The 24,100-nt window shown below is 42.3% G+C and overlaps 1 protein-coding gene across 23 annotated transcripts in view; it reads left to right on the forward strand.

Moving 5' to 3' along the window:
• The window catches only part of LOC139228773 (eukaryotic translation initiation factor 4 gamma 3-like), a 335,585-nt gene that overhangs the window by 239,072 nt on the left and 72,413 nt on the right, over positions 1-24,100 (forward strand). For all 23 annotated transcript variants that reach the window (XM_070860122.1, XM_070860138.1, XM_070860130.1 and 20 more), the window contains 3 exons: positions 3,001-3,198; positions 4,430-4,576; positions 16,059-16,295. In XM_070860122.1, the coding sequence (XP_070716223.1) occupies positions 3,001-3,198; positions 4,430-4,576; positions 16,059-16,295 (582 nt within the window). The remainder of the gene's footprint in view (positions 1-3,000; positions 3,199-4,429; positions 4,577-16,058; positions 16,296-24,100) is intronic.

Here is a 24,100-nt window from a genome sequence, read left to right on the forward strand (position 1 = left end):
ACACCTCCTATTTATTATGTTCAAGGTTCCTCAATTCCTCATAGAAACGTTTAAAATTCTGACGGGTTTGGACAGGTTGGATGCAGGAAGAATGTTCCCAATGTTGGGGAAGTCCAGAACCAGGGGTCACAGTCTAAGGATAAGGGGTAAGCCATTTAGGACCGAGATGAGGAGAAACTTCTTCACCGAGAGTGGTGAACCTGTGGAATTCTCTACCACAGAAAGTAGTTGAGGCCAATTCACTAAATATATTCAAAAGGGAGTTAGATGAAGTCCTTACTACTCGGGGGATCAAGGGGTATGGCGAGAAAGCAGGAAGTGGGTACTGAAGTTTCATGTTCAGCCATGAACTCATTGAATGGCGGTGCAGGCTAGAAGGGCTGAATGGCCTGCTCCTGCACCTATTTTCTATGTTTCTATGTTTTATTACACTGCTTACTGAGCTCTGGAAATGTTAATCTGATCTGGATTCAAAACCTTGTTGGATGTTTTTTAATGTATTTCCTTTTGGAATCCCTGTCCCATTGGTAATCAGGAATGTGTCTATCTTTAGGCAAGTGTTGTAGGGCCAAGTCGTTCTCCTCCAGTGCAGCTCTTAGTGCCCTTTTTTTAATAAAGATTGGTGAGGTTGTATTGTGTATCTTGGAGAAAGATTTAACCAAAAATGTTTTCTCAGTACTTCAAGTTTGCCATGTTTCAAAGGTATTAAAAGGTAGGAATGCTTGGGTTCAAAAACAGTGATGCCAGACAGTGTTTCCTCCCCCTTCCCCCACCTATCGCTATGATGCTGGATTTGCTCTTTCATGTGGTGCTCCATCTGACAGACAAGCAAAGTACTGCTGAAACTCACCCAATTGAGGCAAGCAAGTTAAACTGACAGTCCTGGTAACCAGACCAGTATTGGCTAGCACAAGGAGATTGGCCTCTTGGGTGTAACACACCATTTCTTCCACCTCGATTGAAGATGTTGACTCCCTGCAGAGGTACAGTTCCACAGCCTTATCCAAAGAACCATTATTCATGTGCGAGTCATGATGGTAGGGTTTTGCATTGGATATTGATTGGCAGTTAATTCAGCATATATTGTAGTGATGCAGCAGAGAAGGAGGCCCATCAGGCCTGTGCCAGCTCTTTGAAAGAACGATCCAATTAATCCTGTTGCCCTGCAAATTTTTCCTTTCAAATATTTAACCAATTCATTTTCTAAAGTTACTATTGAGTCTGCTTCTACCACCCTTTCAAGCTGTGCATTCTCGATCATGACTCGCTGCGTAAAAATAATGTTCCTCTTGCCGCCTCTGGTTCTTTTGCCAATTACCTTAAATCTCTGTCCTCTGGTTACCAACCCTTCTGCCACTGGAAGCAGTCTCTCATTTACTCTGTCAAAACCCTTCATGATTTTGAACACCTATCAAATCTCCCCTTAACCTTCTCTGCTCTAAGGAGAGCAATCCCAGACTCTCCACATAACTGAAGTCCCACATATGGGCCAGCGCCTGACTGGATAAACTCCTTCAGCCACTGGGGGAACTGTGGCACCTTGCTTCTAACAGATTTTTAAATAACCAACTTGTATAAATAACAATTATTTTATTCATAATATCTCTGAAGAGGAAGCTAACTCGTTCAGTCCAGTTAATCATTCGGTTATTTACAGTCAATAGATTTTTTTTTTCTCTTTGGCATATTGTATTGAAAAAAGAAATTCATTTCAAAATCTTCCTGTGCCATGTTCTGCTAATTCTGTGTTTCTGTGGGAGTGCATTCTCAAATTCTGGCTAACAGGTAACTAATGGAAATGGCTCCTCTGAAGCTCAAGAGGAAAAGTGCATCTCTGGACAGATGTAGGTTAATTTAACAACATGCAAGGGAAATTTAGTGACTGAAATTACCAATTCAGCTGAGCATCAGTAATGAATCTCAGTTTCAGTTGAGTTCCAGGTAGCTGATAACTAAAACACTCCACAAAAGCATTTGGATTGGCATTGTACAGAAGATCACTCCAGTTGCTCATGAATACAATGCAGTGGTTCATGTAAATGTCTCATTCAATCAACCTGCTCCTCTTTCTCCTCCTCATCTCCTCCCCCCCCCCCCCCCCCCCCCCCCCCAACCTCTACACACGTGTACAGGGATGGTGGGTGGAGACGATACTACACCATTCAGGGCACACATTTCTTAAATGGATAGTGTCCTTAGGTTTGTTTCCTTTTTTCTCCCTCTCTCCCCTCTTTCCCAGTAGAGTTATTGAAATATCCTATTTATATGCAACTTCTTTGGAGAAACGTAGGTAAAATAATATTTTGTGAACAATTTGTTTTTAAATTTAGCATTGTTTGCCCAAACTCCAGTTATTTCAATTGGAAGTAAAATGTATGTGGCATTGAGTTGTGAATCGATAATTCAATTAAGTGGCATGCATGATGTCATGAGAGATCCATAGACTAAATTACAGTCTTAAGCTCACTGCCAACTATCTTGTATGTATATATACTGATACATATTTTGTTTATTTTCTGCTTTTCATACTCCCCATGTGGCCAGGGTGTGCTATTGGTGAAGGAAAATTAAACCTTATTGTGACAGGCCCTGAAGGCATATCCAGTAGGATTTGGGGGCAATTCATTAGCAATAAAGTTGGAAGCCAATACTTGAAGAATTGTCACTTTAAATATAAGAGGATCGTGTAGTTCTAAACAGCCGTGCCTGGATTTTGTGTCCTGTAATTCTGAATCGATTTTCATTAGAATACTGTCAATATACAATGGGCTGTACAGTGTAGTGTTTCTCTGTGTGGGGTAAAGCTTCAGCAGCACATCAGTAAATTATTTAGTATATTATCTTCTTTGTTACTACATTGTAAAGCATTACGATTCAGGCATGTTAATGAGGTCAGAATGAATGCTATTATTTTGTTGAATGAATACTTTATAATAGTCTAAACTTCCCCTCCCAGTTTGTTTTTGTTATTGACCTGCTGATCTTTTATACTCAATGCAGGAACTATTCCGACGAGTGAGAAGCATCCTGAACAAGCTCACGCCACAAATGTTTCAACAGTTGATGAAGCAGGTTCAGGAGCTGACAATTGATACGGAGGAGAGGCTGAAGGGAGTTATTGACTTGGTATTCGAGAAAGCTATTGATGAGCCTAATTTCTCAGTAGCATATGCCAACATGTGTCGCTGTCTCACAATGGTAGGTCAACTAACATCAAGCATGTACATTTTAGAAACGCAGACCACTTTTAAAATGGAAAACCTGCATTTCCTTTTGGTTGTTGGCTATTCTAGGTTGCAATATTATTTTTTCAATTCATTTTTAATGTTGCCAAAATTCTTACTTTTCTGGTTCTTTACTTTAAAAAAAGAATAACTGGGTACTGGTGAGCAGAGCCATGCTCCTGCTTTCTTACAATACAGATAACTGAAGATTGTGTATCTGAGCAAGAAGAAACCAATTCAGTTATGTAATGAGTGATAAATCAGACTTGGGGTACTCAACATTGACCGATTGCAGTCTATCCACAATGAGATGCCCTGAATTTTACAAAATCAAAGGTGGAAAGTTTCTCAATAGCTGGGAACCATTTTAATTACAGGCTGTTTTCTACTGAGGACTGAAATTTCAATTTTGCTTGTTGTGTGATGCAAAGAAAGTTAGAATGTAAGCTCGTATTGATCTGTATTTTCTGTACTGGACAATGTTAACATGAGCATCGGAGGAGTACAGAAATAATGGCCAGTCTTTGGAAATAACGCTACTTAAAGTTTCCACAAATTGCTGTATATTTGTCTGTCTACATCATCCATACCCCGATATCAGTAACAGCAGCAATAACTTGTATCTATGTGCACCTTTAATGTAGTAAAACATCCCAAGGCACTTCACAGGAGCGGTGTATAGCCTAATTTGACACCAAGCCACATAAGGAATTATTAGCTTGGTCAAAGAGGTAGGTTTTAAGGAGCATCTTAAAGAATGAAAGCGAGGCGGTGAGGTTTAGGGAGGGAATTCCAAAGCTTAGGGTCTTGGCAGCTAAAGGCACGTCCACCAATTGTGGTGCAATTAAAATCAGGGATACTCAAGAGCCCAGAATTAGAGCAGCACAGATATCTCGGAGGGTTGTGGTGCTGTAGGAGATTAGAGATAGGGAGGGGCGAGGCCATGGAGGGATTTAAAAACAAGGATGAGAATTTTTAAATCGAGACGCTGCATAACCGGGAGCTGATGTAGATCAGCGAGCACAGAAGTGATGGGTGAACGAGTAATCAGTTTTTTTTTTTAAAGACAGGATTTTGCCACTCAATAATTTTGCTGAATATAATAGTAAAAACCAGTTGCATAAAGAGAGTGAGACGGCCTTAGTTTTATACGGTGATCTCTTGGCGCTGGATGTTGTGATACTCATTTCCAATTCCATCCACAGCTGAAGGTCCCGATGTCAGATAAGCCAGGTGCCTCAGTAAATTTTCGCAAGTTGTTGCTAAATCGCTGTCAGAAAGAATTTGAAAAGGACAAAGCCGATGATGTCGTCAATGAGAAGAGGCAGAAAGAGATTGACGCTACTGCTAAAGTAAGGATCTTTAACATATACTCATGGTTCTTTGATTGAAATCGTTTTTGCTATTTATTGCTTGTAAATGATTTAAACTCTGTTGTAACTCTTGATATCAGCGCTCTGTGAGATGGCAGAAATTATGCATTCAGGTGACACAAGTAATGCTTGGGCAAATCTGTGTCTGAAGCTTCCTTCAGCTCTATTGTAAAAAGCTATTTTATAATTTACTAGTTGATCCCCTGTGGAAAGAAGTTTATTTTCTTTTCAACTTGTATTATAATTTGGTATTGTTCTGGTATCCTACCAGGTTGTCTATTTAAGTGGATTTTTGGGGGATGATTTGAAGGCTTCATGGAATGTTGCAGCTGAAGAAATGCCAAATCTGAGCTCTGTTCTCAAATACAACTAAGAGGCCCAAACGTGACTCCCTAATTTCAGTCATGTCACTGGAGGTTAATTCAGCAATTAACACTGAGGAACACAGCTCAGGAAAAATACCTGCGAAGGAGAACCTGATATTCTGTTGGAATGTCATTGAGATTTTGACTTCCTGTTTTTTCTATTAAATGGCATGGTCTGGAAAATGTCCAGAAGTCAAATTTAGTTTGTTTCAAGATTAACATTTGCAAAACTTCTGCTTCTAACATTTACTATATACCAGTGAGAAGTGGATCTCACAAGGAGGCTCAAAGCAGGGTGGACTGTCATTACAGAAGTACATTCAAATTAAGCTCTGTCTTATTTGCTTCTACTTTGCTGCATTGGATTCCTTGGATCTCCTGCAGTTCTCAGAGGCAGTCAGCATCTGTGCTGTACTGACCCATGGATGCAAGATCCTTCTGTGTGTTGCTAGTGGATTAAGAAACTCTTTTCCATTACCATTACCAATTTTTAAAAACTCTCCAGTGTTAAATAATCACAGGATTCTTCAAGCTAATTTTTATCTGAAAATAGATAAAATTTTGATGCTAAAACATTATAGTAGTGATCAAAATATATAATATTTATATTTTCTTATATTTAAATTATTGTTAGAACACAATCCTGAGCATATATGGAATTCCACAGTTTTAGGTGTTGGTATGATGTTCGACCCATTTCTACATTTCTACTGCTCCATCTTTGCAAGCAGTTAGTATGGGAAATCAACACACTAGGGGGAGATATAAGCCAGGTTGCTACCGCAATACAACAAAACGGGCTAAATTACAAGTGAATCAGAAACTGAAAAGAACCGGTAAAAGTAAGCGAGAAAAGGAGCTCTGAGATCGACAGCATGGATTTAACACAAATTCATTGGGTGCATTTGTATTGTAAAGCTTTCACATTATAAGTGAAGCAGAGCAACAAAATGTTGAGTATTACAGGTAATGACAGTGCTGTGTAAGGGATTGCAGACTGAGAGCAATGCTTGGTTATCAATCATAAGGTCTGAGTGTTGAGACGACCATAGCAACTGGGTTGGGTTAGTGGTAGAGCGAGAACTGATAGTTAAATGAAATGGTGTTGAAGGAAGGTGGTGTTTGGTTAAATCATTCTCTGGGCACTAATATTAGTGGGAAAAGGGAGTGTAATTGTTGCAGGTCCCTGGTTTTATGATCAGACTTTTGTACTCTTAGTGAAAGCAGGAAAAAAACATATTTGAAGTTGGTCAGTGTACCTCACAAAAGACATCAAATCACAACAATATGTATAGGATAAACACAAGTGGAAATTTCCAGAATGATACCACTGGGTTAAGACTTAGTTAAACAACTGATTTTAGCAAACTGAAAGGAGCTATAATTGAGCTTTTTTTGCTGCAAGTTTATGTAAAAGTTGCGATAAATTTAAATTGGGAGAATCAAGTGGAAATCCTTCAAAGTTAGGACATTAACTACACCGATGTTTCACTGGATCAATCCTTTGCAAAGGATTGTTTACTTGTGGATTAAGCAGCCACTTATCACTACTAATGCTGAATTTGAGACTCTAGAAGGGATCTGAACCCATTTTGATTATAGGAGTGATGGAGAGAAACTTGAATCTGAATCCTCTAGAGGTTGTACTTCTGAGTGGTGAGGGAATTGTAGGATGACATGGATTGGTGCTGCATCCACCTGGTTTAAAATATCTTGGCTCAATCTGCTGGCCTTTCCTCCTTCCATAGATTTGTATGTATTAGAGTAAAGGCCATTGTCACAAATCTGAAGCAATCAAAAATAGAATTAGAGCGAATGTGATCCTGTAGCATGCTACACTTATGGGGCCCAAGTTTCCACAAGAAAAAAAACGGGCGCCCGTTTTTCGCGCCTAAAACGGCGCCTAAAAAAATTCTCGGTATTCTCCACCTACTTACAAGTCCTGTGGCACTCGGCGCAGCCAGCACGAGCTGTGGGGGGGCGGAGCCAGGTCCCGGCGCTAAAAACAGTGCCGGGACCTCTGCACATGCGGACTACAGTCGGCACGCAAGTGCAGTAGCTCCAGGCGCCGAACTGTGTGGGAGGGGCCCGAAGCACGCAGCCCCTAGCCCTGGCTGAATGGCCTCACTGGGGCTGCGTGAATGAGGCTCCTCCCACGACCAGCTCCTGCTCCCCGCCCCCGACAAGACCTGACACCCGCTCCCGCCCACCCCGACCCCCACTCCCCGCCCCTACCCGACACCCGCCCCCGACCCGAGACCTGACACCCGCTCTCCCGCCCCGACCCGAGACCCGCTCTCTTCCCCCCCCCCCCGACCCGACGCCCGCTCGCCCCGACCCGACCCGACCCCCGCTCCCCCGCCCCGCCCCGAGACCCGCTACCTCCCCCCCCCGACTCGAGACCCGCTCTCCCCCCCCCCCCCCCCCCCCCGACCCGAGACCCGCTCTTCCCCCTCCCCCCCTCTCTCTCTCTCCCTCCCCTCTCTCTCCCTCCCTCCCTCCCTCCCTCCCTCCCTCCCTCTCTCCCTCTCCCTCTCCCTCTCCCTCTCCCTCTCCCTCTCCCTCTCCCTCTCCCTCTCCCTCTCCCTCTCCCTCTCCCTCTCCCTCTCCCTCTCCCTCTCCCTCTCCCTCTCCCTCTCCCTCTCCCTCTCCCTCTCCCTCTCCCCCCTCCCCCTCCCGCTCAGCGGCACGAACGGCTGCAGAATTCTCCCTGGCTGAAGCACTTTCACACAGGTAGGAAGATGGTTTATTTAATCTTTTCTTGGCTTATAAATGTTTATTCAGGTTGGATTTATTTGTCTAATATTTGTAGAAGTATAAATCAGGATTTATTATCGAATTTAATGAGTTCCCTTTCCCCCACCTCCCTCCCACCTCGTTCTGGACGCCTAATTTGTAACCTGCGCCTGATTTTTTAATGTGTAGAACAGGTTTTTTCAATTCTACAAAAATCTTCACTGGCTCCATTCTACTTTAGTTTGGAGTACATTTTCACTGTGGAAACTTTCAAATCAGGCGTCAGTGGCCGGACACGCCCCCTTTTGAAGAAAAAATTCTGTTCTAAACTAGAACTGTTCTACCTGACTAGAACAGCAGAAAAAAAAATGTGGAGAATTGCGATTTCTAAAATAGTCCGTTCTCCACCAGTTGCTCCTAAAAATCAGGCGCGAATCATGTGGAAACTTGGGCCCATTATGCTGCTTTGAAGCTATGAAACATAGAAAATAGGTGCGGGAGCAGGCCTTCGAGCCTGCACCACTATTCAATATGATCATGGCTGATTATGCAACTTCAGTATCCCACTCCTGCCTTCTCTCCATACCCCCTGATCCCTTTAGCCGTAAAGGCCACATCTAACTCCCTTTTGAATATATCCAATGAACTGGACTCAACAGCTTTCTGTGGTAGAGAATTCCACAGGTTCACAATTCTGAGTGAAAAAGTTTCTCCTCATCTCGGTCCTATATGGCTTTCCCCTTATCCTTAGACTGTTCTGGACTTGCCCAACATCGGGAACATTCTTCCTACATCTAACCTGTCCAATCTCGTCAGAATTTTATATGCTTCTATGAGATCCCCTCATTCTTCTAAATTCCAGTGAATATAAGCCTAGTCGATCCAGTCTTTCTTCATATGTCAGTCCTGCCATCCCAGGAATCAATCTGGTGAACCTTCGCGTCACTCCCTCAATAGCAAGAATGTTCTTCCTCAGATTAGGAGACCAAAACTGCACACAATACTCAAGGTGTGGTCTCACCAAGGCTCTGTACAACTGCAGTAAGACCTCCCTGCTCCTATACTCAAATCCCCTCGCTATGAAGGCCAGCATGCCATTTGCTTTCTTTACTGTCTGCTGTACCTGCATGCCTACTTTCAATGACTGATGTACCATGACACCCAGGTCTCGTTGCACCTCCCCTTTTACTAATCTGTCACCATTCAGATAATCTGCCTTCCTGTTTTTGCCACCAAAGTGGATAACCTCACACTGGGCAGTGAAAACTTTCCTCTTCATTTAGTCTTGTAATAAATTTGGTCTTATTCCTGGAGTGCCAGCTTTGGCTCAGTGGTAGCAATCGCTTCTAAGTCAGAAGGTCATGGGTTCAAGCTTCACTCCTGGACCCGAGTGCATTATCTAGGCTGACTCTCCAGTGCAGTACTGAGAGAGTGCCGCACTGTCGGAGGTGCTGTCTTTCGGATGCAATGTTAAACCAAGATCCTGTCTGCCCTCTCAGGTGGACAGGAAAGATCCCATGGCACCATTTGGAAGAAGAACAGGGGCGTTTTCACTGCAACTCGACCAGCATTTATCCCATTACTGAAACAGTTTAATTGGTCATTTATTTTAGTGCTGTTTGTGGGATCTTGCTATTACATTTCCTTACATTACAACAGTGGCTTCACTTCAAATGTAATTCATTGGTTGTGAAGTGCTTTGGGACGTGCAAGGTGCCACATAAATGCAAGTTTGGTTGGTCTTTAAACTAATGTTATGAACAAGAGTGCCAGCAGAGCTCCAGCGCTACTTTGATACTCCAGTGCTACTTTGATACTCCAGTCACTTCTGAACCTGAATTTTTGAAGAGGATCAGATTCTGCAAGTGTAGCGCCACAGAAGTAGTAAACGAATGTCCAGAACAAAAATTTGATGAAGTGCGTTTCAAAATTTTCTTCAATTCTTACTGTCATAACTGCTTCAAAACGATTCAGGTCGTGAGTCAGGAGTAATTTTCTTCTACAAAGTTAAACTTCTTTACTAGCTGATATCTGAGCATTTGTAGACTGACTGGCCTCCCTCTCCTGATTCTGTTATCATTTCTGACTGCATTTTTTAAAAATTTCCCATTCCTCTTCTCTCCCTGGACCCAGTGAAATGAGGCACAACTCAACAACATCCATTCACTGATTGTTCTCTATTACCTGCCACCACTTCGTATTATGCCATGGTACTGCTTAAACACTACTAGGGCCCGAAATTCAGTACCGCTCTAAAGCTGGTGCTCTCCCCCACCTTTTTGTGGCCATTAGCGCCGAAATTTTTGAATGGCTGGGCCACCCCCATATTCAGCTCCAAAAGTGAATGAATGGGTTCCAGCTCTAATGAACCCATCCAAAGTGAATTTTTCAGTGGTGTGGCTGTCTTAATTTGAGTGTTATCACCACTCAGAAATTCAGCATGCAGGTAAGCATTTCCAATGAGCCAGCTGCTCCTTGGCCTTTATAAAGGCTATGGTTAGCAGCAAGGCCCTGAGGGGGGAAGGAGGATGGCTGGTGTAAGGTGCAAGGAGAGCCAACAGGTTCACTGATACGAAGCTGGAGACACTGATGGACAGTGTGGAGGACAGAAGAAGAATACTGTTTACTGATATGGGGAGACCTGGCAGACCGCCAGTACATAATGCATGGAGGGAGATTGCAGGGGAGGTGTCAGGTACTCCATATATGTGAGGATGCATCCACTCAGGAGGGTGTTGGCCAGTCTGCACCCGGCCCTTCCAGGGTGGTGATGGGTCAACACCTCCTAGCTCTGGGGCGACAGGGATCCTCCTCCTCCTCCTCCTCAGATGGTACTGCTGGCTCGACCTCCAGCGGCTATCCCCTCATGATGGCCAAGTTGTGCAGCATGCAGCAGACCACGATTGAGAGTACTGCAAGGTGCCACCAGAGTGGTCCAGGCACCGGAATCTCTGCTTTAGGATGCTTGATGATGCACCTGGTGGCACAATGAGCATCATTGTAGGCGTGCTCTGACGCTGTCCTGGGGTTCCACAGTAGAGTGAGCAGCCAAATGGACAGGGGCTATCCCTTGTCCCCAAGCAGCCAACCGCAATCCTGATTCGGGCCAGTGAAGACGGTGGGCACACTGGACTGGCGCAGAATGAACAAATCATAACTGCTGCCTCCCTTGCCTGCTGCCTGACTGCACAGTGCTGACGGCAGCGCCTTCTCCTGCATGCTGCCCTACTTCTGACTAGGTGTCGCCCTCCCAACACGTCTCCCATCCTCAGGGTGAACCCTGCCAAGCAGGTCTCTGCAATCCACAGGCCTCCACTAAAGAGTCAAACCTGAAAGTTGTACAAAAGTACAGGCGCATGTGCAAACCTCTGTGCAGCACTCAGCAGGTTTAATGGAGTCAAAACAATTAATAAAATTATATGAAAAGATAAACACTGTGGATGCTGGAAAATGAAATAAAAACACTTAAGTAATAAAACTATTTACCTACCAAAAGGGCCCCAGTGGTGTTGTGTTCAAGCACTGGGAAAATTCCTACCTTTTCCTCAGTGAATTTCGCTGTCCTGGTGGCTTTCCAGCGGCCCGCACGCTGCTTCCCTCTCCGCTGGAAACTTACCTTTACAGCGTCTTCCGGCGGAAGTGCACACCGCTCACTTCCTCCCGGAGTTGAACATGGCTCGGGGAGGGAAAGGTACTCGACCGCAGCGGCCAATTGATTTTTTTCGATCGACCGCCTAAACTCCGCGGTAGCTGTCCCTTCGGGAATAGTGAATTTCAGGCCCAACCTTTTTTAGGCTTGGAGGACTTCATATCTTAAAAGGAAAAAGAGAATAGTTTAACTACTTACTGTAGTTAATGTCCTTAGATTGTTAAAGGAGAGCACTTAAGGCCGTTTTCTGTCATAGCAGTGCCTTCTGTAGCTTCTAATCGGCACTGGCAAAATAGCACCAGTTTGCATTGGACCGTAAATAGAATAATTCTAGGGGAAGGCTACATTAGGAAGGGAAAATTCCTGACGTTTCCAATGTGTAAGCAACAGCAGGAACATGCTGTTAAATCAGAAAAACAGGACACATGACATTCCACGCACAATTCCCAAAAGATCGGTCAAGTCCTTTCAGACTCTACAGCAGTCTCTACAGTGCTCCCAACCTCAGTCATTCAGTATCAATTTTGGCATACCTGTATTTCCTCTGACGGTGGTTGAGTAAGTTCGGTGGCATGGATTTGAAATTGACTAGCAGAAGAAAGTTGTAAATGCCTTTGATGAAATCACAAGATCTTAATTATTTCCTGATTGAATGTTACAAGAAACTGGGGGAAAAGAAAAGGGGAGAAGAGGGAGAGGAAGGAGGAGAGAAGAGAGAGAGAAGTAGGTCTATATTCTCCAGAGTTTAGAATAATGAGAGGTGATCTCATTGAAACATACAAAATTCTTACAGGGCTTGACAGGGTAGATGCAGGGAGGATGTTTCCTATGGCTGGGAAGTCTAGAACCAGGGGTCACAGTCTCAGAATAAGGGGTTGGCCATTTAGGACTGATGAAAAATTTCTTCACTCGGTGGTGAGTCTTTGGAATTCTCTACCCCAGAGGACTGTGGATGCTCAGTCTTTGAGTATATTCAAAACAGAGATCGATAGATTTTTGGATATTAAGGGAATCGAGGGATATGGGGATAGTGCAGGAAAGTGGAGTTGAGGTAGAAGATCAGCCATGATCTCACAGAATGGCGGAGCGGGCTCGAGGGGCCGAATTGCCTACTCCTGCTCCTAATTCTTATGTTCTTAAGAGAAGGTGGATGAATTTCTTGTGCCCACGTTGACATAGTTCTACGGTTGTATTTTGGAATTTGGCATGCTTTCAGGTACCTTTCTGGTTATGATTCCCCTCCCTTAGCCATAACAAGGACAAGGAGCCTCAGAAGTTTGGGTAATATTGTCCTATTTCTCCTCTACAGTGGTCTTAAATTCTTTGCCTTTAGAATGACAGCTTTGCTCCCTTACCTGATCCACACAGAACAAACTGACTTTATTAACAACTTGCATGTATGTAGCATCTTAAATCATAGAATTATACAATAGTTCAGCGCAGAAGGCCGTCATTCGGCGCATAGAGTCTGCGCCGGCTCTTTCGAATGGCAATCCAGTTAATCTCACTCCCCTGCTCTTTCCTGATATCCCACAATTTTTTTCTTCAATTTCCTTACGAAAGCTACTGTTAAATCTATATCCACGACCCTACCAGAACATTCCAAATCCTAGCCACTTGCTCAGTAAAAACATTTTTCCACATGTCGCCTCTGGTTCTTTGGTCAATTATCTTAAATCTGTGCCCTCATTATCGAGCCTTCAGTCATTGGAACAGTTCCTCTTTATTTACTCTCTCAATTCTTCATGATTTTAAACACATCTATTTCTTCTCTTTGCCTTCTCTGCTCCAAGAAGAACAACATGTGTTAATGTAGTAAAACATCCCAAGGCGCTTTATGGGAGCACAATCAGATAAAAATTGACACCGAGCTGAAGGAGGAGATAATAAGACAAGTGACTAAAAACTTAATCAAAGAGGTTGTGTTGAAGGAGAGTCTTAAATGAGAAGAGCGGAGAGTTTTAGGGAGAGAATTCCAGAGCTTGGGGTCTAGATGGTTGAAGTATAGCTGCCAATGGTGAGACAATGGAAGTGACACGAGACCAAAGTTGGAGGGATGCATAATTCTTGGAGGGTTGTAGGGAAGAGATTAAGCCATGATCAGAATAATATGAGAATAGTCTTGTACATCATTCACTTTGATCTTGTGGGTTAGCTAGTGCTCTGTCACAACAGTGTGAAGTTGGCCTTTATTGTTTGTCGCTTTCAAGTCTCAAGATTTTCTAGTGATTTTGTGAATTGTTTCCAAACCTATCTGGCAAGCCAATTAGGGTTCATAGATTCACAGGCTGTTTTATTGCAGGATTTGGAGGTGTGGAAATTGGTCTTCAAGGCATTACTTTTTGTATGATCCTTGTGTAGGACCACCGTTCCGGTGGTCCAGGTTGTTGACATAACTAAATGATGCACTCAAAACACTCATGAAGCTGTCATTCAAGAATAAGAGGTTATAAATTAAGGAATGTTATTCTATGCCTTTTGATTTTTGTCTGATCTTATTAAAGGGTGGCCTATTATGAGACAAAAACACAATTTTTTTTTAAAACTGAAAATCGTGTGCTCACTGATTAGACAAGTTTGCAAACTATGTCCTTGGTGCTTTTGAGTTTTTAATAAGGCCAAGGCTTTTCCCCAAATCCTTTGTTCTCGTTACTTAGGGTTCAATTCCTCTACTCACTCCAATGACCGCCTGTTACTGATGCATATTTTAAGCTGTAATGCAAGAATGACTTGGGATTTTTCCTGATAATTGGGAAGCAAAGTGAAGGTTGGATTCGAGCAACCGTTTCCGAAACTCTTTCTGGAGTCAGGATTGTATTTCATATATTTTGAAAATCACATTATTTATATAGGAATAACGATGCAGAAACAGGACATTCGGCCCAACCAGTCCATGCTGACATTTATGCTCCACTCGAGCCTCCTCCCACCTTTCCTCATCTAAATCTATCCGCATAACCCTCTATTCCCTTCTCCCTCGTATGCTTATCTAGCCTCCCCTTAAATACATCTATAGTATTTGCTTCAGCCATTCCTTGTGGTAGCGTGTTCCACATTCTCACCACTCTTTGGGTAAAGAAGTTTCTTCTGAATTCCCTATTGGATTTCTTGGTGACTATCTTATATTGATGGCCTATAGTTATGTTTCCTGTGTCCACTCTGTCAAAACCCTTCATCATTTTAAAGACCTCTATTAGGTCACCACTCAACTGCCTTTCAAGCGAAAAGAGAACCAGCCTGTTCAACCTTTCCTGATATGTATACCCTCACATTTCTGGTATCATCCTTGTAAGTCTTCTCTGCACCCTCTCCAGTGCCTCTCTATCCTTTTTATAATATGGTGACCAGAACTGCATGCAGTACTCCCAAGTGTGGTCTAACCAAAGTTCAATACAGGTTTAGCATATCTGCCCTACTTTTCAATTATATACCTCTAGTAATAAACCCTAGTGCTTGGTTTGCTTCTTTTATGGCCTTGTGTCACAACCTTTAGTGATTTGTGTATTTGTACTCCAAGATCCCTCTGATCCTCTACACCACCGAAGCTCGCATCCTCCAAGTAATAAGTGACCTTCCTATTCTTCCTACCAAAATGTAATACCTCACATTTATCTGTGTTGACCCTCATTTACCAATTTTATGCCCATTCTGCAAGTTTATCAATGTCCTCCTGTAATTTGTTGTAGTCCTCCTCAGTATTTACTATCACCTTCAATTTAGTGTCATCCGCAAATTTAGAAATTGCTTTTGATTCCAAAGTCTAAATTAATATAAATTGTGAACAGCAGTGGTCCCAGCACTGATCCTTGTTGAACACCACTAGTCACCTTCTGCCACTGTGACTAGCTACCCTTTACCCCTACTCTCTGCCAGCTAGTTATCCATTCTGCTATGGGTCCCCTGACTCCGCATTCTCTGACCTTGTTCACCAGTTTATTATGGGGTACCTTATCGAAGGGTTTTGAAAATCTAAATAAATTACATTTACTGCATTACCATCGTCTACTCTCTGTCACCTCTTCAAAAAATTCAGTGAGGTTGGTCAAGCAAGACTTTCCCTTTTGAAATCTATTATTATATTTTTGGTTTCCAGATGTTCTTCTATTTTCTCCTTTAGTAGGGATTCCATTATTTTTCCTACCACCGATGTTAAGCTGACTGGTCTATAATTCCCTGGACATGTTCTATCCCCCTTCTTAAATATGGGTTTTTATTTAATTTTAATTTTATTTTAAAATCGGTAATTTTTCAGTTGAATTGTTTATTCTTCATCAGTTAATATTTATGGAAATCTATCTAGCAGGAAAATGCAATTGTACCATAAAGGTGATTTCCAACTTCGCTAGTAGCTGGCTTCTGCAATGTGCACTTTGTGAAATGCCACACTGAGCTTGTTACAGTGTTCACATGCATGTTGTATATTCAGATATGGTTTTGAACCGGCTGGGAAAAGTCTAATGTTCATGACAGTGAATAATTTTTAAGCCCAGCAGTAGAAAGTTAGTCAAGTAAATACTTTATTGGTGAATGGCAGTTCTAATTACCACATGGAAAAATTGAGAATGTAATATTGTCAAATGAAGAAATATTTCAAACCTTGAGCCTAATAACACCTTGTGACTCACAATTTATTTTAACTTGGATCATTGTCCGTAAAAGCTCCTGGATAAATCCATGTTTCTTATCTTATAATCTTTTGTGTTTTATTCAGACTGAAGAGAAGTCCAGGCTTCAAGATGAGCTGGAAGAATCCAAGGACAAGGCTCGTAGAAGGTCCATTGGAAACATTAAATTTATTGGTGAACTGTTCAAACTGAAAATGCTGACGGAAGCCATCATGCATGACTGTGTTGTGAAGCTACTAAAAAACCATGATGAGGAGTCTTTAGAATGTTTATGCAGGTTATTGACCACAATCGGCAAGGACCTTGACTTTGAAAAAGCAAAAGTAAGTGGAAAAGGATTGGTTTATTGTGGCATTTTGTGGTTTGGTAGTATGATGGGTCTTCAATGGATTTCTCAATTGGGTATTCATTTTATAAAGGAATTCTGCAGGCAAGGTCCTATCAAAAGCTTATTGAGCACTAATCTGCAATTTTACAGCTTAAAAAGTTTTATAAAATTATGTTTGTGAAGTAGGTAACGTTCTGAATCGGAACAATGTTGTCCCCACATTTCCAACGCTGCGTGCTTAAACATGACTTTGTTGCTGAGCCTTGATTCCCAGTGCCCTGCTGTTCAGAGAATCATGCACCGGTGCCTAGCCTGAAATGTTGGGATTGCAACCGCAATTGAAATTGGACTTCTTTTGGAGATTTACAAAATCAACACACTTTTTTTTTTAATTGGAGCGATGTGTTGCAGAAACTAAATAGTTGAGATGGCTATTGTAAGATCTTTTTTTAGTCTGGATTATTCCTTTAAAGAGACTGTTAATTTTATTTGTCTACATCATGCTAATTCCAAACAATGTGAGGGTGAGTTTTCACTTTATTTAAAGATACCACAGTTGATTTTTTTCTTCTCAGAGCTACCCTAATGGTTAATTTGGTAAATGCGGCACTAGCGTGGAACTGAATCATACAGATCAAAAAGTCCCAGGTTTAATGCTGAGTCTGTACTGAGTTAACTTGATCTTGGCTGGGATGGCACTAAGGCATTTCAGTTGACCTCAGCACACCTGGACTAGGCAGGGGAAAATTCAACTCTGTGACCAAGCTGGACTACTTGTGTGGACATTTAATGAGGACAGGATTAGGCTCAGTGTTCATGTCCCACCCCTTAATAGTGGAATGGCTGCTGGCACTCATGATCTCGGGTCAATTTGAACAAGTTCACTTGGGCAAGGTTCTAAAAGATACTTGTTGATGATGGAACGATACACCAAAATGGTCATGAAGGATTGAGGTAGGAGGGGCATTGACATTTCACACCAGGAAGGTCTCTGTTGATAATTACGTTGAACTGAGGGTGTCATTGGCATATGAAGTTGGCCTAAGTGCCTCTTTGCTTAGAAGAAGATAAATCGGCTATTTGATAACCCCAGTATTGGAAGTTTGTGTGAATGAGGATTGGGACGTTGTGCTGCGATGGCCTGCCCCAACTTCTCCTGTGTAATTAAATGGTTCACCAGAATTCGCTGTTCAGACTTGTACTTAAAGAATGGCCATTTGGGTGAAGTAATGGAGGCCTGACCGCATCTGTGGAATTAGAACCAGTCACTGTTTTCAGCAACATAGGTAAAGGGGAGGTTATCAGTGAAAACTGGGAGGCAGAACAATACAGGATAAAAGTTCATTTGAACAAAGAAAGGTGATGTTTGTTGTAGAATCATCGAATCATAGAAATTTACAGCACGGAAGAAGGCCATTTCGGCCCATCGTGTCCGTGCCGGCCAACAAAGCGCTACCCAGCCGAATCCCACTTTCCAGCTCATTGTTCCATAGTCCTGTAGGTTACGGCACTTCCAAGTGCACATTAAGATACTTTTTAAATGTGGTGAGGGTTTCTGCCTCTACCACCCTTTCAGGCAGTGAATTCCAGACTCTCACCTCCCTCTGGGTGAAAACATTTCTCCTCAAATCCCCTCTGCTCAGGGAAATGGGTCTTTCCTAGCCATTCTATCTAGGCACCTCAATAAGGTCTCCCCTCAACCTCTGTTCCAAAGGAAACAACCCCAGCCTATCCAATCTTTCCTCATAGCTAAAACTCTCCAGTCCAGGCAACATCCTCGTAAATCTCCTCTACCTTCTCTAATGCATCTTTCCTATAATGTGACCAGAACTGCACGTGGTGCTCTGGCTGTGGCCTAACTGGTGTTTTATACAGTTCAAGCATAACCTCGCTGCTTTTGTATTCAGTGCCTCGGCTGACAAAGGCAAGTATTCCGTAAGCCGCCTTAACCAGCTTATCTACCTGGCCTGCTACCTTCAGGGATCTGTGAACACGTACTCAAAGGTCCCTTTGTTTCTCTACACTTCTCAGTGTCCTACCATTTAATGTGTATTCCCTTTCCTTGTTAGCCCTCCGCAAATGCATTACCTCACACTTCTCCGGATTGAATTCCATTTGCCACTGTTCTACCCACCTGAGCAGTTCATTGATATCTTCCTGCAGTCTACAGCTTTCTTCTTCATCATCAACCACACGGCCCATTTTAGTATCATCTGCAAACTTCTTAATCAAACCCCCTTTATTCAAGTCTACATCATTGATATATACCACAAAAAGCAAGGGACCTCGTACTTAGAAATAATTCCTGGGCAGGAGAAAAGTGCTGATACATTTTTATGGTACTGACCAAATGTTAGCTGGCCCAGTAAATCTACAACTACAGATTTTTCTCGCCTACGTTGGGGACATTTTAGTAATTAATTTTTAATTTGTAATTTAGTAATGGCTTTTTGTTGTCCAAGACTGTAGTGTTGCAGTGTATTTTTAAACATGCACACAAGGTATATCCATAGCTTCTTGGGGTCTGTGGAAGAAATCTGAGAGCTCTTTCACATAGATGTGTCAGCCCATCACAATCCTATCAAAACCGTGTCAAGTAAATTCTCGTTCGCCATTCAACCGCCGCCAGTTCCTTCCGTTGTCGGTTGACATTACTGGTTTCTTAACAAATATTCTGGTTTGATGTATCTGCAAAAACAGTGCATGCTGGTGCGAAAAACAATTTATTGGCCAGTGTACTGCAAGCACATGAATCTTTAACTTCTGACAGAACATTGGTGTTCGGACTGACTGATATCCTGGACTTCGGAAGTCACTTCAGTCCTGCACACTACTTTGCTATTTCTGTCTCGTGACTTCTTTTCACAATAATATTTGCAGTGGGAGCTCTATTGGTCAACATTGGTTGAATTATTTTGTACATCCAAGTGTTGGGAAGGATCATAATTACACAATAAAAATTTGTTGTCTTTGAATTAGAAAACTGCTGAAATTTTGCATTCTGATCTTAAGTATTCAGAACCATTATGTTCACATTTGCAGTTGTTGGAAATTTATTGCTCAGCCTGTAACTTGTATGGTTAATGATCAGTGTATAAAATATTACTGTTGTATATGTACTTTTAAAGAAATAACTTGCATTTATATAGGCCCATAAATTTCAGTCAGCGGTGAAGCAAAGACGCTTGCCGCTGGCTTTAAAGAAAGCTGCCCACGAAGATCGTGCGACCTCTGGCGGGAAGTTGGCCTTTTTCGATCAATTGATTTCAGCATTCTGTAATGGGGGCTCCTAGTGCGATGCTGCAGTGATGTCAACAAGCTGTATAAGTAGCCAGTCACATTGCCGAATTCTCAGACAGGAATCTCGGAAATGAGAGGCTGCTTTTAATCCAGACTTTTTTTTTAAATGTTAGAGACTTTAATAAAAATTGGGACTCTAGCATGGGGATAAGGTAGAAGCTGAAATATCATGTACAAACTTTTAACGGGTTCACAGCGCAGCCTGTGTCGAGGCAGCGAATGACTGACCGCAACTTCAGGATTTCCCTCGTTTAGATGCACGTTCACTAAATTCTGAAGTTGTGGTCGGTTTCGGGGGGGGTAAGTTAGTTTGCCATCGTTATCATCGCAAAATATGAGCCATAGTGTCTTTTCGTGACTTCAAGGTGCCCCAAAGTGGCTCACAATCAAAGAAGTACTTTTGAAGTGTACTCATTGACTGCTATGCTTTCCTACATACCAATTTGTGCACAGCGAGGTTCCATGAACAGCAATGAGATAAATGACACTGACCTGTTGTTGTGGTGTTGGTTGAAGGATAAATGTCAGTCACGATACTGGGAAAGCTCCCCTTTTTTGAATAGCACCATGGGATATTTTGCACCTTTGACAGTTCTGCAGTCACTCAGTGTCCGCCGAGGTTATATGCATTTGTCCATAGGGCTTGTATCTGTAACCTTCTGAAAAACATGGAGCAATTTCATATCCTTCAGTCCATCAAGTCTGAAACTTTAGACCATCTGCAATGTTCTCTATCATGATCTCTGCCTTATCCCCTATCCATTTAATGAGGAAATGGTCTGCATAATTATTCCCTGATCACCAAAACTCCAGAGTACATGTGTAATATAAATAGAATCTTCCAAACAAAGAATATTATATTAACAGATTTCTCCACAGAAAGTCTGCATCTCTGCAAGAAGCAAGGAAATCATTGAGTTTGGGTAGATCTACTGGTTAATAGTTTTGAAGGTTAATAGTTTTGAAGCTTAATTGAAACTGATGGTGTTTTAGTTTGGTTCTCAGTTTGACATCATGTGAGTCACCTCAACAGTGTAACAGCCTTGTAACTATTTTCTTGGTATTAATTTTATGTACTTAAGAGTTTGGGCATGTAAGCTTTCTGAAGACACTAACTTTATTTTTTTGTTATTGTCTCTCTATCTTCAAATGCTATTCATTTCCCCTCCCTCATTCCCACTTTAACAGTGGGCATCAGTGGTAGTCTCCATTAATGTACAGGGCTGGCTAAATGGTCTGTGCCTGTGTCTGTGGAAATATACGCAGTATCAGAGACTGGCGGGGGGAAGAGAAAGAGATGGAGAATTCAGTTCATCTGTTCAAAATTCTGCTAAAGAAGCCAAATATGTAAAGAACCTAACATAAGGATGAGGAGCAGGAGTAGGCCATTCTGCCCCTCGAGCCTGCTCCGCCATTCAATGAGATCGTGGCTGAGCTTCTACCTCAACTCCACTTCCCTGCACTATCCCCAAATCCCTTGATTCTCTTAATATCCAAAAATCTATCGATCTCTGTCTTGAATATACACAAAGACTGAGCCTCCACAGACCCCTGTGGTAGAGAATTCCAAAGATTCACCACCCTCTAAGTGAAGAAGTCTCTCCTCATCTCAGTCCTAAATGGCCATGCCCTTATTCTGAGACTGTGACCCCTGGTTCTAGACTCCTCAGCCAGAGGAAACGTCCTCCCTGCATCTACCCTGTCAAGCCCTGGGTCTGCAGTTAGTTGAATTAATTAAATTGGTAAGATTTTTGGACAATGGATGTTGGAAATTATACATAAAATCTTAAGACTGCAGGAAGAGAGAAACTTCAGCCTTTGGAAGCAAACTGATTTAAAAGCTATTGGATGGAGGGCAGTTTGAAGTCTTGCTGCAGTCTGTCTAAACTTTCGAATCGGTAGGATGTTGAATTCCGATGGGTCCAGAGTTCTATTTTAATTCTGGCTTGAAAATTGCCCCACACTAAACTCTTGTTAATTTGAACCAGCAATATTTCTCCCATTTTAAAAACTGCACAAATGCAAAATTCATTCTTGCCTTCGGCAAAATGTATTCAGTTTTATTCTCCATTGTTAACTCTCTGCACTGTTGAAGTATTTTTACGGCTCTTGTCTATGTCTATCCATCTGTAATCTACACCATTGCCTGTGGCACAGAGCAAAATAAATTCAATCCCAATGTTCTCTAAGTGGAATATGTGACGATGTAAAAATCCTTTTCGAATCCAGTACACCCCTTACGTGTGAACATAAACACTGATTTAGTATCTCATTAGCTTAGCGTTTAAATTTTAACTCTGTGAAGAAGTAGCTTTCTTTCTTCAGATGTAGGATTATATTTGTATTTTAGTGTTGAAGAAATCCTTAGTACTTGTAAGTGTATTTAATTCCTATTCACAGTTCACTTATTTACAATTGATGTATTTTACTGGTTATTAAAGAATCTGCGCCTTTGGACTGAGTTAGCTTTTTGAAAGGAACAACACTTTAATTGCTCCTTTTTAAATTTGAAACTCATTTCTTTCTATCGTGGCTTGTGTTGATTTAGCTGTCAAATAAGTTAAAAGCCTTGGCTGTTTGAGATTTCCAGCTCCTATTGACACATTCTATGTGTGTGTTGTAGTTTTCATCCTGTTCCAGTGAAACTGCAGTACCAGCTGTCAGTGTTAGCTGTGGTTCAGTGGGTTAAACTCTCGCCTCCCGAGTCAGAAGGTTTAGGAACTTGAGCACATAGATCAAGGCTGACACTCCAGTGCAGTACTGAGGGAGTGCTGCACCGTCGGAGGTGCCGTCTTTCGAATGAGACGTTAAACTGAGGCCCCACCTGCTCTCTCAAGTGCATCTAAAAGATTCCATGGTGCTATTTTGAAGAAGAGCAGGCGAGTTATCCTCGGTGTCCTGGCCAATATTTATCCCTCAATCAGCATAACAAAAACAGATTTATATGGTCATTATCACATTGCTGTTTGTGGGAGCTTGCTTGTGCGCAAATTGGCTGCCTCATTTCCCACATTACAACAGTGACTAAACTCCAAAAGTACTTAATTGGCAGTAAAGTGCTTGAGATGTCCAGTGGTCATGAAAGACGCAATAGAAGTCCAAGTCTTTTGCCCAGAGCGCACCAAAGGAAGCCATGTCACATGCAGAAATTATACAAATAATGGTGAGATATAAACTGCAGGAAAATGTTTTTTTTTAGTGAGCATCTAAGCTGTTAAATAAAAATTTGAGCTAATGGTTTTGCTTCCGATGAGATTTTTTAATGTCGCTGAAGGGACTCACTTTTGTACTGGTGTCAAAGTGATGTTTGCATCTGACCAAGTTTTCTTGAGTGGTTGGTCGCTGGTATTACAAGTATATCTGTGAGGCCTGTACTTTTCAGTATTGGTGGAGAGAGTAATATTTTTAACTTGAGTCAGCCATATTCCTTCAGTAAGTTTGGTGGTTAAGTTAAGGCGTGGAATTGTGGCATTTTTCTGCAGCAGCACCATGGCAAGCCTCAGGCCATGCTGCAACAATGTCACTGGAAGTTTCATAGTTCGTTATGATCTTTTGGGGACAGGTGCTCCTTTCCCCTTTCTTGGGTATCTTCTGTTAAAGCATGGTTTCAGGCTTTTGTTTTTGTGAACTCCTCCACTAAGCAGCCTGGGATGACTCGATTTCCCTGCTCCACAGTAGCCGAGCTGCAGAAATCAATAACTTGGATTGGGAGCATGAACTGCGGCCTACCATGTGCTCTGTGCCACTCTGAGCTTTTTAATCCATCTTAAATCTGTGCAGGTTCACAGATGCCTGAAGGTAGCAGGCCAGGTAGATAAGCTGGCATACGCAATACTTGCCTTTATTAGCCGAGGCATAGAATACAAGAGCAGGGAGGTTATACTTGAACTGTATAAAACACTAGTTAGGCCACAGCTAGAGTACTGCGTGCAGTTCTGGTCACATTACAGGAAAGATGTGATTGCACTAGAGAGGGTACAGAGGAGATTTACGAGGATGTTGCCTGGACTGGAGAATTTTTAGTTATGAGGAAAGATTGGATAAGCTGGGTTTGTTTTCTTTGGAACAGAGGAGGCTGAGGGGAAACCTTATTGAGGTGTGTAAAATTATGAAGGGCCTAGATAGAATGGATAGGAATGACCTATTTCCCTTAGCAGAGGGGTCAACAACCATGGAACATAGATTTAAAGTAATTGATAGGAGGTTTAGAGGAGATATGCGGGGAGAGTTCTTCACCGAGGGTGGTGGGGGTCTGGAACTCACTGCCTGAAAGGGTGGTAGAGGCAGAAACCCTCACCACATTTAAAAAGTACTTGGATGTGCACTTGAGGTGCCGTAACCCACAGGGCTACGGACCAAGAGCTAGAAAGGCTGGATAGCTCTTTGTCAGCTGGCATGGACACGATGGGTCGAAATGGCCTCCTTCCGAGCTATAAATGTCTATGATTCTATGATGATGCTCCAGTTAGATCAGCAGTTGAAATTAAAAGGTATACTAGT

The sequence above is a fragment of the Pristiophorus japonicus genome, chromosome 18 (assembly GCF_044704955.1).
Source record: "Pristiophorus japonicus isolate sPriJap1 chromosome 18, sPriJap1.hap1, whole genome shotgun sequence".
NCBI classification, from domain to species: domain Eukaryota; kingdom Metazoa; phylum Chordata; class Chondrichthyes; family Pristiophoridae; genus Pristiophorus; species Pristiophorus japonicus.